General features: G+C 42.9%; 1 protein-coding gene across 1 annotated transcript in view; it reads right to left on the bottom strand.

Annotated features, from left to right (window-relative positions):
- Positions 1 to 17,107, bottom strand: part of znf407 (zinc finger protein 407) — a 138,745-nt gene that overhangs the window by 115,164 nt on the left and 6,474 nt on the right. The window contains exon 4 of the mRNA XM_070967118.1: positions 10,390 to 10,504. Within this exon, the coding sequence (XP_070823219.1) occupies positions 10,390 to 10,504 (115 nt within the window). The remainder of the gene's footprint in view (positions 1 to 10,389; positions 10,505 to 17,107) is intronic.

The raw sequence follows: 17,107 nt of genomic DNA, 5'->3' as shown, positions 1-17,107 counted from the left end.
TTAGTTTTTTGGCTCTACTTGAAGCTTATGTAGCCTGTAAAAGTCGAAGTAATCAGATTTTGCTGGGGGGCTTGGAAGGCAGCAGGCAGGCTTTGAAGTGACCATAAAAGTGGGCAGAGTGAACCCCCTAATTTGAAATTTAACTGTAATAGACACAGAGCTATCAGTGTTGCAGCAAAATCCTGACCTCTGTTTGTTTTGCTGAATAAACAGAATAAATGAATAAATGCTTCCTCTTCACATGGCGCGCTCCTCCTCATCACGCTCAATGTTGTTTTCCTGCGGGGTAATCGATGTGTCAGCGTTTTCACGGCCGGCTGCAGGGGTTCAGACCTGCGCCTCGTTCTGGACGGGCTCAGTGGTCCAGGGGTTAACGTGGCGCAGCGCTCGGCAGAGCAAAGACAGTGGGGCTGATAGTGGGGTCTTCTACTTTTCGGGCCACATGTCCACTCCTCTTTCCTGCAGGCCTGACACTTGTGGATGCCGGACTGGAAGGCAAGCAGCTCCCCTCACCCATTTCCCCTCCCTCATTACACTCTATCCTCCTCAAAAAAATGACCCCCATCTGCCCTTCGCTGGGAGCTTCAGGACAATTGGGTGGCAACTGTCCTGATGAGGAGATTTTAGTGGCAGCCACGAAGCCTGATCCTGACCCCTTCCACCACTAAACCCAACATCAGCTACCAGGGCTACAAAGATGCAGGCAAACAAACAGCAAGACATAAAAGAGATGTGCTGTGCCATATACCGTTTTTATAACTTTGTTGCACCACATCTGAAATGCAAACACATTAAAGTGGACACAGCGCCCCTCTCATTAAACACACAGCAGTGTAAACATTATCTACCCCCCTCCACACTTGCATAAACATACACAAAGACCTCATTGCCTCTCTGCATCCCTGCATACATCCAACGGATGCCACCAACAAGCCTTGGGAGTTTTTCTACGGGGGTGTTTTATGCATCCCTTGGGGCTCGAAGACAGTGAGATGTGGATATAGCACACAGAGGATCCCAGTCAAGGACACAGGCAGCATCACTCACTCCGCCATTATTCGCTCATATTTAAAGCTGGGGCTACCTGAGGGACTGCAGCTACACATGCAGAGGAGGGTGGGTGATTTCAGAGTCCGACGGGTGTGCTGAGCGACTGAGTGCTAAAGGAAACACAACACAGGCAAGGAGAGAGGGAGAGAGAGTGACGGAGGGCTTTATATGTCAGCCCGGTGATACCAGCGTTTTTATGGCTGAATATTTTTCCTCTTGTCAGAGCTGGATAAGGAATCACCATAAGGTTGGGGAGCATGTATATTGCCCTTGAGGGCTCACTGTGGCTGCTCCTGTTTATGGTTGACTAGCAATCAGCCACCGATTCAGGACCCGCAACCCCTCATCCATCCATGTCAGCAATTAATCAATTAAACGGGCAGTGGGGAGGAGCAGGGATCGGCTAGGTGTGTTAATACAATAGCATGTTAAGGTTGATGTAATTTCATCACTAATGTCACCCATTCATCACAGCTTATTATCTGTTTCGCATAGACAATGGTCAATATCACTTCATGAACCTAGGAATCATCTGGATCTTGTGATATTAAGTCTGAAGGATGTCACAAAATGATGGACTTCACAGAATGTGGGCCAAATTTAACAAGCCTACTGAAACAAGCGGCAAAGATAATATGACTTACTGTAAAACAAGAGTCCAGACATTGTATGTATCCCCTCAATACACCCGCGATAGAAAACCAAACCCTATTTATAAAGACTTCTGAGAGCAGTTTTGTCCTTGGATACAGTCTGCTTGATGATATAAAAATCACATAACTAACCAAATACTGTAACACTGCTAATAGCGGAGCCAAAGAAATGTGTACTGTGTCTGACTAATTGACATGGGTTGGAAATAATAATAAAATGAACTCCCAATGTGGACCCTTACTGGCCCCCGACCCCACAGACATTATGTTAGAGATATCCTACCTGTTTAAATCACGACGTAGCATCTACAGTCTTTTGTCAAAAAAGAAGAAAGCAAGTCTGTGTGTGCGCAAGTGTGTAAATAGATGGTCTTGTGTGGGTGGAGGCCCTGCCCGCCTGTGTGCCTGGTATGAGCATGTGTGGGCCAGACCACATGTGATACACAAAGTGAGAACGGTATTTGGCGTACCGATGGATATGACGGCTTGCACCACTAACAATGTTTTTTGGACTGGAGCCACTGACAGCAGACAGTTTGTGCCAGTATTTCATAACTTGAAATGTCACTGTTTTTAAAGGCCAAAATATCCACAAACTTACAAAGACTCAGTGTTTCTCTGAGATTTTCATTACAGTTATGGAGACACAACACTGGGACAATGGACCCTGGTATGGAACACTGTATTATAATCTAACTATTGCTTTATGGTCCTATTTGAATTTCCAGCTCTTGTTTTTTTAATCCAAACCACTTTTGTAATTATCTTTTTCCCCCAACTATGGCTCCTGTTTCTGTTCCAGCTGTTTTTCCTGGTCTTGCTGGGTTAAGAACTGCTGATGTTGTGGGCTTGTGGAGCTCAGTGAGACGCCAGAAGTAACACTGAGCCACACAAATGAACTTGACTTGACCTAACAACTACTCATAACCATAATCCACGCAGAAATGTTTGGGACCTGATCAAATTGTTTCATTAGACTTGAGAGCTTTCCCTCTGACAAGCAGCATAGTGTTGATTAATTCTACAATAAATACAGTGTGTAATCAAACAAACTACATCATATCCATCACATCAATTGGACAGCACAGACTGGCTGACATCCAATTTTTAACAGGAGGCCAATACCTGCCCTGTATATCGGTCTAATGCCACTAACGGCTTCAGTCAGACACAAAGAGCCTCCCTTCCACCCAAGCCAACATTTCCCCAGCACTCCCAGCAGGTACATCAGCTCAATTATGATGATGGCAATGACTGATTGCGTTTTACCTCTCCCCTGTTCCCCCAATAAGTCTGGCCATCACACAGAGAGAGAGCAAGAGAGATGCGAGAGGAGAGGGAGAAAGAGAAAGAGACAGAGACCGAGATAGCAGCGTCATCTCCGGTGAGATACAAGCATCCCAGATGCCAGTCTCCGGGACGGTATCAAACATCTCGGTGGCAGACTCACTACGAAAATAATCTATACCTACAGGAAGTCAATTAAAAAGCGCCAGGGGAGATTAAGAGCAGCGTGACAGCTTTTCGTCAGGCCATGGGTTCGTCTGGGAGAGCCAGCATGTTGCGTGTCTGCTGCGAGTGTGTGGAAGGTAAAGTGTGTCTGTTGGTAGTGAAGACATGTTGGGAAGCGGGTGGCAGTGGCGGCGGCGGCGGAGGGAGGAGACAGTTGCCGAACACCCTTAAAAGCCCCCTCATGAATATTAAAAAGGCCTTTGGCAGCCGGCAGCTCTGCTACAAGTTTGCAAACCAGCGTAATGTGTCTGTTTGCGCTGGGAGAGGACTGAGTCCGGATATCAATTAAATCAAGCGTTGTCAGTCTGATGGCCCTCTCAATGGAGGGACAGCCCATTCCCCTCTACACATCAACTCAGCTTTGTGTCAACCATCCATCTCTCATCCTCCCCTTCCCTTCCTCCTCTTTGCCGGCTGCCATCTTTATCAGCCTCGACCCGCTCTCTCTCTCTCTTTCTCTCCTTTGCTCTCTCTCCCTCTCTGTCTCTCAAGCAGCCGGTAACTGAACGCACAAATTACTCTCCCCTCCACCTTTAACTCCCACTAAATCTTTCCCCTTTTCCACTTTGCTGAGCCGGGATATTTTATTCCTCCATCAAATATGCATCCCATTAATTAAGTTAAATTACTCCTGACTGCCAAATATCCCCTGCCCCGATGGGTGTCAACACAGAAATGCATGACTGTGAACCTGCAATGACACGGCCCCAACACTTAAACATGAGTTACAGCCTTTTCCAGCTCCATCCATGGGCAGATTACCAGACACTTTGGGCTGCTGGAATTAAGCATTTGCTCCTTCCCCTCCACCCAGCTTTTTAATAAGAGCACAATGGATGACACTCGCACTTCTGACAATGAGAGGACTGATATTTTAATTACACCCCTTTTTTCATCTGCCTTGCTCTTCATCTTTTAATTGCTGTTGTTAATCACTCATTAACTTTCCCTTCTTTATTTTTTTTTCTCCTACAATATACCTATGACACGATTAGCTCTATAGAATGGATTGTTCAGCAACTTTTTTTAAAATAATTCAACTACTTTAAAGGATAAAGTTTCTACTTCTTTTGTAGGGACCTGGTTTGGGGTGGAGGGTGCAAACTTTACTCATGTTTCTCTAGTGAAAGGAGCCGATTCGCCTTGTTAGCGGATGCTAATCTTTAGAGGGTAAATTCAAAGTGTATGAATGCTATCAAGATAGGGTCTCGTAAGGCAAAAATTACTACTGCTCATTACTGCTACTTTATTGGTGTCCTGCAAGTCTTAAAAGTTGAGATTTAACAAAAACACAAAGACAAAAAGCTGAGACCACAATAAGTTTAATGTTTTAGATGCTACTGAGATCATAACCAGAGCAGACAATAGCCTCTTAACTTAAGACTAGTAGCAATACAACTTGCTATCATAAGCCTATGTGCTGTGTTGGCTCCCTTGCTGAACTACTGATCTTGCCGTTTAGCGTCTGGACCCACTGTTTGTTTTTGTTTGTCTTTGATTAAAGGCAAATGCTCTGATTATGAAGCCCCCAGGGCCCCGTTCTGGGCCCACTAAAGAATATGAGATTGTTATTAAAACCTAATAGGACTGATCTGCTGACGGAGATTTCTCTCTTTGTCTCTGGCTTCTCAGAGATGCTGAGTGGGGTCCCATTCAAACTCTTCAGAAGCAAAAAGCATCCTTTCACCATCATAAGACGGACTGAGCAAACAGACTTCATCTCCCTCAAGTAACTGTGCAGTAATTTGTAACACAAATTTAATTGCATCCGCCGCCTTTCTGCCGAGGATTGGGCCTACAATCCAAACTCGGCTAATGAAGTCATATGTTTGTTGTCATCTCTTCAGCAGAGACATATCTGCGAGGACATGTCACTTGTGAGGAAATAAAGTTTGACAATCCGGCTCCAAAACAAGTATAAAAAGTGTAAAACTGTACACTGGTGGATTTATACTGATACATCGAAGCTGTCTAGAATTGATTTCTCTCTCTCCTCTCTTTTTTCTCTCTTGCCTTTTTCTGTGTGTGCATGTGGGCTTGTGCATGAGTGTGTTTCTATTGCAAAAAACATTAATTTTACAAACATCAGCCCAAGGCTACTAAACACATCCAATCCATTATGCTGCGCTTTATCGTGTTATGGGGGGTAACGGGCTGTAAAGCTGTCTCGGTCATAAAGAGCGATCGCAGAGTGCCGAGTCAAACCGGGATGCCGAGCTCTCCAAGCCATACGCAGCCCTCGTTATCATCAGAACAGCTCCGTCACATACTTAACCTTTCCAGACCAGCCTTTCTGCATTATTTTCCAAATGACCTTTAGCGTTACTTATTTCATTTCCGATAATGGCACACTAAATTTAGTTAAATGCATCAGAGCAAAATGTGTTTATTTTGGTGAAGGGGACTACGCTGACTGACAAGGACCATGTTCCCGGACATAAACTCTTAGGTGTCCGAAGCAGTAAACATTAATACATCATCCAGACGGGGATGAATACCGGGTCCTGTGTCTGAGGAGCACTTATAATTTAGATGGATAAAACAAGTAAAAAAAGGAGTATGCATATTTAAATAAGGAGTAAACACAGTGGACATATAAATATATGTTTGCTATTATACCTGTACAGAAGTTCAGGGGTACACTGGAGGACACAACCGGTGGGTCAAAATTAGTTTGCTAACTTTTAGGCGTAGGACAAAAAAAAATTATGAGGCATATTCAAATACAAAAAAAAAAAAGATTGGGGGTAGTTTGCCACGAGGGGGTCATACTTCATTTTTATATGTTCTCACTTTACATGCTTGCAACTGCATATTTACAGGCATCTGAAGGTTGATAACAGCACGAGTGAAATATGCAAACACAAAAGGCTTATTGAATCTGAATCGTTGGAGGAAAATATTCAGTGTTTACATGTGTGTTAATGAACTCAGAATTGCGCCTTTCAGTTCCTGCCAGCACATGGTGCATGCTCTCGGTCACACACGGCTAAATCATTTAGGACATTATGAGCTCTGAAAAGGTCTAACTCTAACATAAATATGGAGCTACCCTAAAGCTGTTGTATCACAGACACAATCCCTCAGCCTGTAAGGAGCAGTGTGTTTCACGCCCTTGATGTACTGTATGAGCGGAGGGGATGGGGTGGGGAAGGAGGGATCTTAGCGAAATCGCTAATGTACGTGATGATTAAGTGTAACTCAAATACCGAGTGTGTTGTTCATAGGCCTGACAGGCAGTAATTTGGTGTATTATATTCTGCGGTTTTAATTGCACGCCACCAACGTGTCCCTCTGACACGTTATGAAGCGATGATGTACAATTATTTCGGGGCGGCGGGAGATCAGTGGAGTGACATTATAATCATCCTCATAGGGATCCCTCTCTTCATCTGCAACAACCATTAATGTTTAAATGGGAGGAAAAAAAAACATAAAAATAGTTCTCAGGGAGTTCTAACCAGAATCTGTTTGAGGATTATAGAGAATCACGTCAGGGGAGAAGGAGAGGGGTGTGGATAGACAATAGAGGGGCTGAGTTAAGTGACGGCTTTCTCTGGATAAGCAGCAAGCTAAGATGCTCCTCCACTGTCACTGCCAGGCCTCACACTACTCATACAGGCCCGGGCATTAAGGCACATTACAGCGGATGAGCCACGCAGGGCGGAACTGATGGGCTATTCTGGGAACAGACCAGACAATCTCACAAGACAGGGGGGACATAAAAACCCTGACATGAGCCAGCCCCATCCTGTTAACAGTCAAATCACACACACAACACCCAACATGAAATCATGACTATATATACTCTCTCCAACACTAAGTCAAGAAAACTGAGACAAGGAAGGGAGGGAGGGGAAAACACAATGCAGCCTCCTCCACAGAGAAGACAAACTTTAGCACGTTGCAAACTTTTTGTGTTGTGAGAAAGCAACGGTTTTTAAGTTTTGCTCAAATTCCTGAAGTGACACTAGGAAATGGGCAGCTTATGACCCATAATCATAAAACGGCAGTCCACAAGAGGACAATCCACGTCTGTGATAGTGTTAATACTTCTAAGGCCTGGGCTAAGATATTAAACCAATGCCTCAAAGCATTTACACTGTTTATGCATAATTTAACACCTACAACAGCACTGGATGTCCATTGCATCTTTGGGGAGGACGAGAGAGCGGGAGGGTGGAAATGCTGAATCCAGGGCCTTTCTGTTAGATGATGGAGGAGAGGAGGAGGAGGCTCATTAAGTGGCCGAGCCCCACTGTGGACAAAACACGCCGCAAGAATCTGCCGTCTCACACGCTGGAGGATTTTTTTTAACCAATTAAATATGAGAAATCTTATCGTGCATGCTAACAGCCAATTTGTGTTTTTCTGCTGCTTTTGCACCTTAAGTTGAGTTCTTTATAGGCAAATTAAGACAGATTAGCATGTTTCAAAATAAAGACACATATGTATAGGCAAACAGATCGGTAGAAAGGTGGACAAACACACATCTGGAGGAAGTGGGAGAAAGGGTGAGGCAGAGACAGAAAGCCTATAAAGTGTTGGCGATGACGAGCGAGGCACTGACCAGCCCACTCAGGTTTGATTGGCAGCATGGTCAAGGGTTCCAATCTGTCCTGGCCTTGCATTTGCATTTGTTAATTAAATGCCACAACAATATGATCTTTAACTATCAACAAGTTCCCCCCGCTCCAGAGAAGAGACCAGTGAGCTGAAGGTAAAGTGAGGTGGACAGCCGAGGTGCAGCACATCCATTCGCTCACGTTGTCAGGGCCATGGTAATCTTCTAGTCTGAAAGTTTAACAAGGGAAACACGGCAATCGATGGGAGTGGGGGAGAGCTTTTTTTTTTTTAGGTAAGGAAAAGACAGAAAAACACACATAAACAATACGCTGAGGTGCTGCTCTGACCAAAGTGGCAATAAACTAAACCAACAAAACTACATGCCCCGTGGAGGTGTAAGAGTCTGTTAGCATGAAATAAATTAATGAAACGCAAATTTTATATCGTAAATAAAAAAGCAGTCCAAACTCGTATAATCTGAAATTATTTATGACGATTCTAAACAAATATCTGGGAAAAAAACTTTTTTTGGTACCGCAAAATGTTGCCCCATCATTAGCATCTGCAGGAAGACACAGAACTTAATCGCACTATAATCTCACTTTCCACATTATGCCTGAATCATGGCCATCCATTAGCAACATGCTTTAGATTCAGGTTAAGGACACATCATCAAACGTGGAAAGTTTGGGAAGGGAAGCAGGCTGTGTGTATGTATGGCTCCGGCCTTAATGAGGGTGTTTCTGGGGGTTTCTTTGTGTTTGCTGCTCTTTAGTCAAGAGGAGGGATGGCCTGGTGATCAGTCAGTACTGAAAGCACACACAGGGCCGATTTGTCACCAGTGGCTGGCACTAGCAGCACACAGCTCCTCCATCCGCATGATTTGTGAAACCAGGGGCTGTATTTAGTAGTCCCATTTAAAGGCATATTGGAGAACCGCTCTGTATGTATTGTGTGTTTGTGTGTGTGTGTGTGTGTGTGTGTGTGTGTGTGTGTGTGTGTGTGTGTGTGTGTGTGTGTGTGTGTGTGTGTGTGTGTGTGCGTGTGTATGGCTAGACTCTTGGTCAAAAGCCCAACACATTTGCAGCACTTGGGAGAAGAGGGTTTTCAGCTGGAGGGCTTGTGAAACATGAGCCTTTCCTCTCATTAAAGGAGAAGCTGTGTTTAAACCAAAGCTTGTTTGCTCCTGCTGTAATATGTTTGCGAACATCAGCGGGAGCAAATAAACACATTCGCTCTGCTCAGCTTTAGAGGAACAAAATCGGCCCGCGACTGAACTAAATGGAACGGTTTACACAGAATTACACAGAGGGAGAAACTAATAACTCTACATATGTCTTCATCTTAGCGAGTGTGTAGCCGCAGAAGCTCGATGGCACAAAGCTGGAAATCCCACAATTTACTCTATTCCCCGACTGCATGTTAAACAGCTTAACACGTCCATTTGAACATGGCAAGGCAGTGAGGAGGTCTACCACGGGAATGAAACGATCTGAACACAACATATGGTCTACATGTAGGGGGTAGAAGGTAGTGGGATAATAACTGTACTCTTGCACTACTGGGTATTTATAGGCTTGTGGTTTCCAACATAAACTTCCAGTTAAGATTATTTGTACAGCTGAAACAGAAAAGAAGGTAAAATAAAGTATTTCTTTTAATTTAATTTGTGAGGAATGCTGACTAGGAGCACATTTGTCTTTTTAAGAAAGGCCTGGGAGCAGTTAAAGGTCTGAGAAACATATTAAGACACCATTACTAAATATTTCTGGACTGTTGCTGGACTGTGGCCAGCTATGATCAATATGATATGCCTTTAAATTGGTCATTTTCTTGCCTGAATAAATAATAACCTACTGTATGTATTTAGAGTTTCAACCTTTCGAGTTTGATTTTACTGTACATGATGAAAACAGAAAACCACCACACACATCGATATGTTTTCATCCTTTTGAAGCAGAATTTGAACTCAGTGTAGGAGGCCAGCATTCATACGTAGACATACAATTGATTTTCGATCTTTGTATTAGCAGCTGGTTGAGGTAGCCTGTGGAAGATTTTAATGTTCTTTATACAGACTGAAATCTCACAATCTACATCAGATTAGCGGCACTTCTCTTGTTGTGGTCAGGCAGGGTTAAATTGGATTGAATTATGAATTAGCTTAAGACAAATGCAATTTCAAGCGGGCTGTACAATAGATAATTGCAGCAGATCGCTCCTCAGACACCACCGTGAAACCTTCCTACAACCACTCACTGGCTCTCGCTGGTGTTTGCTTCTCATTTTCAACCCTCCTTTGGATATTCTACCAAATTATACCATTAGACACCATACTACACCATTAGCAGCAGGTCATCTGAATGCTCATTTACTTATCCCAAACTTATCTGATTAGACTAAATAAATTATCAAATTATCAGTTTAACATGAACATACAAACACTGAAATACTTAACTAGGGGTACGCAAGTTCTTAAAGGGTGGAAAAGTACCAGAATTTCAGCTTGAATGTGCAGGTCTCTAACGGTTGGACCGCCCTGTGTCTCTAAATCTTACATGCACGTTGTATTAAGTGTCTTTAATCCATTTTAAAAGACGTGACTCACCCGCAGATGTCACATTTGTACTCCCTCATGCCGAGGTGCCTCTTCACGTGGTTCCTGGCGTCTCCGAGCTGAGCAGTTGCAAAGTTGCAGATCTTACACATGAAGGGCTTGGATCCTGCAAAACAAGGTAAAGAGAGTTCATATCCAACAATAATATTATGTTTGAAAGACAGAAGTGGCAATTTTAATAAAACATGACTGAATAACTGCTGAGGAGAAATCTGATTTTAAATTACAGATCATTTTTCAATGCCTGGCATGTAAGACTGTTATTAGTTCTGTGCTAGCACTTCAACCTACTTCACAAAATGATTTCAGATTTATCCAAACAGATGTCTTTACTACAGTCCCCATAAAAACTACAGTCACACTCCAAGTGCGAGGCATCTCTTCTTTCACTCTCTATCTATCCTTGTCACTCTCCTTCATCTCTTACCTACTCTTCCTTTGCCTGTGGATGGGTAAATTGGATTCCAAAGGTCAGGGCGAATACGTAAATCAATTCTGTGTGCGCTCACTACCTCCCATTCCATCATTAAAGCGCTAATCACTCTGGCGGGCTTCGTGGGGAGGTTTCTCCCTAATTATTGTCATTAATAAGTCCATAGGGCGGGGTAGCGTTTGAAAGAGTGGCAGAGTCTTTGCATGCAATCAGTCATTTAAGAGCAGATCTGCGAGGGCTGATGCCTCCGCTATCTGTGTGACGCACAAACACAGTGGCTCAAGTTAAAAGAGTAAGCTGGGTCTTTCACAACCGGGCATATCAGAAATGGCTGTTTATGTTAGACTAAATCAGCTGCTCAGGTGGTTTACCAAACTTTAAATTCAGCCAAACAATTTGCTAAAGCCTGTACTTGTTCGCCAAACTTAAACATATGCATTTGGATAAAATAGATAGTTTGTTTGGCTGGCGGAGCCAGATTTAGGCCAGCATTACACAGTGCGACACTGCAATCTAAGTGGCAGCCTGGTATGATATGATATCCACACACGCATCTTTGAGCAAACCCTCACCCTCTCGCAGTGAATATCCCAAGACGTTCTACAATATTTATTCCAGGGGCAGCTGCTGATTTGATTAAGCACTTTGTGTAGATTACTAATTCGTTCATACACGGTTCACTTGCTGTGAGCTGGAAGTACGACACATCGAATTTTAAGCCAGTAACGAAGATTGAAAGGCAAGCCTGTGCTAACAAGGCCCATAAACACAGGGGGCGGGGGGGCGGACGGGGGTCCACACATGGGCACAAGCGAAGCCAGCCTCTTCATTTCACATGTCCCTCCAATAACCCCCCCCCCCCACACACACACACACGCACACACACAACTATCAGTGCACACAAAGGCACATACACAAGAACAAATAAAGGCAGAATAACACATGAAATCCCTATACATAACTATACACTTCACACCTAAATGTGCAGACACGTTCACACACACACTTAAAAAAAAAAAAATCACGCAACACAATCATCAACACCCATAAAAAAACTAAAGGACTGGCATACACACTCACACCAAACCCACCATCACACCTACACATACCTATATCTAGATGCAGAACCCCACCTCACACCACCTGCATGTGCATGCACACACACACATTAAATTCACAAAACATAATCACCCATGGACAAACAGAGGGAGAGACAATCATGCTCTCTCCTTCTCACTCACACACACACACACACAACCTAAAGTTGAGGTGAGAGGGAGGCGTGTTGGGAGCTGATTTGTCCAGATGGCTGGCTGAGTATGAGACATGGCAGAAAGGAGAGATGTAACGTCCCTCAGTTCTCACATCTTATCACATTAATACTCCACCACTCCACTTAAACAGCCTCCGTGAAACTGAAATTGACCATCAATGCAGTGTCATGTTAAATTAATACTGCCATCCACATAGGGGCGATGTGGCTCCCTCACATCCCACATGAGACAGGGAATGACTAATTCATTTCCTGAGAGGAGAAGCTCATGCAGTGTTTCAATACACACACACACACACACACACACACACACACACACACACACACACACACACACACACACACACACACACACACACACACACACACACACACACACACACACACACACACACACACACAAGGTGATGTCTTAAGCCTTGCACATGCCACACACTCCTGCCACAGCATTGGATTTAATCTTCCGGTTTTAAAGAAGAGAATAATGCATGATCATGTCATACAAATAAATGTCTGCATTGTTCGGTTTCTTTCATCCCTACAAGCACTGTATAAGTTATCACAATCTGTCACGCGAAGGGCTGCAGATATCCAGTCCAAATTTATTTTTATCCATCGAATTGTTTTCATTTTTTTTAGTCGAACCAATAGATCTATTTTACATTACAGTGAGTGGATTAGAATGTGGTTAATGTGGTGCCATAAGTCACAGAAATATTAAACATGATCATATACGGGGGAATTTCACATGATAAATCTAGAAAAAAATATACTGTAACTGAGTGCCAGAAGGGCTGAGAGGGAGAGAAAAGCATCTCTCCCCCTCGCAAGCACAAAGTTTGATGGCATGTGTGAAAATTCTTCAGTATATAAACACAGCAAACTTTTAAAATATGCAGCTGTATTCTCCAACCATGTAGAGGGAACTCACAAAATACACATTAATACACAGAAATAACTGAAATAAAAGAAATGTTTCACTTAAGCCATGCTTAAATTTGCAAATTTAAAAAACTTATTACCTCACACCAGCATGATTTAGTAACTTAATACTGATACGCCTACTGAAATAATTGTTATATCGGTCAAACACTGTATAAAACATCATGTTAAACTACAGACAGAACTGAAGATACATCAAATGATGAAACAACAGAACAAAGCAGTATTAACACACATGGACATCATCTATTATACCCATTATAGAGAACTCTGACGACACAAATCATTTAGTGACTACAGTTGCGTCATACGTGTGTATTTTCATGTCCATAAAAAACACCTTAATTGGGAAAAAAAAGCATTTTTACAAATAAGGCAGCGCTAGAGTTGTACTAGCTCTCCCATGGCGCCACTGTCGCCGAGTGCTCCATAACACCTGTTTTCTGTCTGATGTTTGCGTACCTACATGTGTCGGCTGTGCCAGAGGATTACTGGTATGCGTGAATGTGGATTGTTACATGGAGTATTTCTACAACTGGCTGTGTTCTTCACTATCGAACGTCACTGCCCTCTACAGGATTTTAAGGTGTACAGCGTAATAAATGCAACACATAAATGGCAATATGAAACCAACCATGTTAACCAGCGTGAAAAATAATTAGTGTGGTTTGGATCCCTCCAAAATGTAATAGCTTCTTCCTTGGCCCTTGCTTCACCTTTCCACCAAGTTTCACGGAAATCGGGGAAGTAATTTTTCTGTAATCCTCCTGACACAGAAACCAACAAACCGAACCGAAAACATAACCTCCTTGGTGGAGGTAATACATAATAAAAAATCTCCAAGCTTCATTTCCCATAATGCAATGTGATAGCAACTTTCATTAGATCCCCGATTGCCTGAATGTCCACCTCTTTCAAAGCCTACTTTCTATTAAAAACTCTCGAGGCCAAGTGGAGATAAACCCGATGAAATGAACAGGGTTATTTTTCCAAACTTTGGCAAGTTTCCTCCAGAGCCACAGGAGATTATAAAACTGTTTTCACAAGCTGATTAGTACTCCTCATGATGAACAAACTGAACTTCATGGGTAAAACTGATAGAGAATGGTTACAGATGAGTTTTCATTTTGTTGTTCATAATGGCGCACACCTGTTAGCAAATTATCAGTTGGGAATTTGTGCATGGCTGATTTACGTGGGCTGGGTGTTGCTACCTGCGAGAATGTCACACTGATAGCCAATTAGTAGAACAACACAATCAATTTTTCAGATACAAAAAAATATATGAGCAGTAAATAGTACAGAATCACCGGGATTTTCCATTTACCAGCATAAAGATTACAAATGAAAATGGAATATTTGGAAATAGACAATACACCCATTGAGTCCCATGAATATATATATGCTAGATTACACAAATTTTCTAATAAAGGTGTAATTTAAAACACGGCAGGCACCCCCAAACAATTTACTGCCCAGCTACGTCACTGTCATCATCTTAAAGACAAGGCAAGTCGTACAGCAGTGTTTTCCAAAGGTAAAACCTCTCTCTCTCTCTCCTAAGATCCATTTTCCTGGGAGTTCGCAGCCGTTCATTAACACGGTTTTAATGTCTTTCCATTCCCAGTCTGAAATATCCTTGTAGCAGTGCTGAAGAAACTTGGTTAACTTAAGAATTACATTCTGGGAAGGCCTCATTTGCCGCCCAGCCCATCCCAATTCAATTCCATCCGTTCTTCTAAAAATTAGGTTTTCGACTTCTGGATCCATGGTCATTTGATCGTTGTTGTACAGCTGGTGTAGAGGTATGATGGGATTCCCTGTTGGTGATGGAGGCAAAGTGAGGTGAAAACTGTGGCTTTGCACACCTTGAAGACGAGCTACAGGACAGTGGTCATGGGAGGCAGGGAGAGGGCGAAAGTGCTCTTGTGATGGAGTTAAAAGCTGCTGTTCATAGTTCTGGTCACCGCAGCCACTGGGATTTACCCTCTGCCATTCTTTGGCTAGCCCACCGGAATGAATTGTCCTCACGAAGTATGGCCAATTCCCGCTCCATCTCCCCAACCCTCCTCCTGAGAGACGAGTTGTCCTCCAGTGCCTTCTTGTGGTCCTGTGCCAGCTCATCCAAAGACTTCTGAAGCCTGGAGATTTCCCGCTGCACACACTGTTTCGCCAGTCCCTCCACTGTCTGCACGGCGACCGCTGCAGCAGGAGGTGCTGGCATGGAAAAACAGCAATTAAATCTAGAGCTGTCGATACTTCTGTCTTGTCCCAGTCTATTTTCACTTTGACTCAGCTTTCACTTTTTCATGCTTTTCTCCATCTGGTCCCTCTACATTTTCTTGTCATCAAACCTCCATGCACTGATTAGTTCGATGGTGAGTGATGGTAAAACTCATGCAAATAAATCTCATCCTTCATCCTTAAAAACCCCTTTGGCATCGTATATGTACTGTTTTGCCCATCTGGGTCTGGATCTGGTTGCAAAATGGAGTTGGACTTGACTTCAAATGTAATAAAATAAATATAGAATATGTGGATTACAAGGTCCATCCACTTTGAAGTTAATACAAGATCCTCCCTCATCACAGTGCCTCTGGGGGCAGACGTTGTTTTCAGTGAAGGTTTTAATGTCGCATGCTGCTCTAAATATGTGTCTATACTTGATAGAAGATAAAATCCCTGGAGGAAAACGAAATAAATAGCTTCTCTTAGAAATGTATCAGCCCCTGTATGTTTCTGAAGGTATACATATTGAAGTTTTAAAAAATCCTAACACAAGCCAGTGGAGCACTTGCAGTTTTACTTTTCAGTTATCCGTAAAAACACACTTCACATGCTGTATGTGAGTGTGCATGCATGGCATGTCTGCCCATTACTTTAAGGCTCAGTCTGAGGTCAGACAGCTCACTCCTGTGAAAAACTGACCAATTTACCTCAAAATGCAAATTCCAGCTGTACCCTCATTGGCAAAATGCAAGCATGTTCCTTTAAGGGACAAATTGACAAATCTGTGTGCAGCCTCCCACTACCGTCTCCTGATTTCACTGATTAATCAAGTGAATAAAAACTAGGTCTTAATTAAAAGGATCTGGACATGCTCCCAGCCCAGAAACTGGCAGACCCCCACCGTGCAGCTTCACAGCCCCACAAACAAACTCCCAGAATAAATGACCACCATATAAAAGGTGAATAATTCACTGTAATGAGGGAACTTAGCAATAATAACAACTGGCATATGTTGTCAAAATTAAAAGAAAGTGGTGCCTTCCACAAATAAGAACATCATAAACGAAAGTGGAGAAGTAATCTCATAAACAACAACATAATTCAATTAAATAAAAAGAGATAAACCTGAAAAAAAAACAACAACAAAGTATTCATCATTTAAAACCTCAGAATGTGCCCTTGACTGGACGCTATCTGTTGGGACCTCAGTGTCACACCTTTCATTTTCTTAAGTAACACTAAGTAAGTGACCTCAAAACTCAAGAATTATGACACGGAATTATGAACACATATAGACTAATCGTTAATAAGAAGAAAGTGGTGGCTCAGCATTAATCATCAGGATTTTCACCTCCAATTCTTACAGCTTTAAGCAATCTGATTTCAGCAGTAAGCAATCTGACTTTGGCCCCACAAGGTGACTGGCATACATACAAGATATAAGGACAACAAATGAACCTTTTCCTGTGGCTCAGCAAACACACTGACTTCCCTTCTTATACAACTGAAGTAACAACATATCAGGACGGTTTATTGCAACACATTTCAGCCCATTGCATTTATGGGCATGTGATGACATAATGGAGTGAAATCATCGCACTGTTTTAAGTGCTTCACCAGAATTCAGTGAGGACACAGAGGGAATATTATGTCTGGGTTTTCTAGCAAGTGCTACGTGACAAAGCTGCGATACCTACAAAAACCATCCACTGTCACCGAGTCTGAAAGTGGAAACAATCGTATTTTATCTCCCATTCAACAGACATTTCACACACACATGCAATCATGTACACCCACATCACAGAGCATGGACTTCAATTAAAGTCCCATTA

Source organism: Chaetodon trifascialis, chromosome 7 (assembly GCF_039877785.1).
Source record: "Chaetodon trifascialis isolate fChaTrf1 chromosome 7, fChaTrf1.hap1, whole genome shotgun sequence".
Classification (NCBI taxonomy): Eukaryota; Metazoa; Chordata; class Actinopteri; order Chaetodontiformes; family Chaetodontidae; genus Chaetodon; species Chaetodon trifascialis.
The sequence above is the reverse complement of the archived record's forward strand: the minus strand, read 5'-3'. Positions and strand labels throughout refer to the sequence as shown.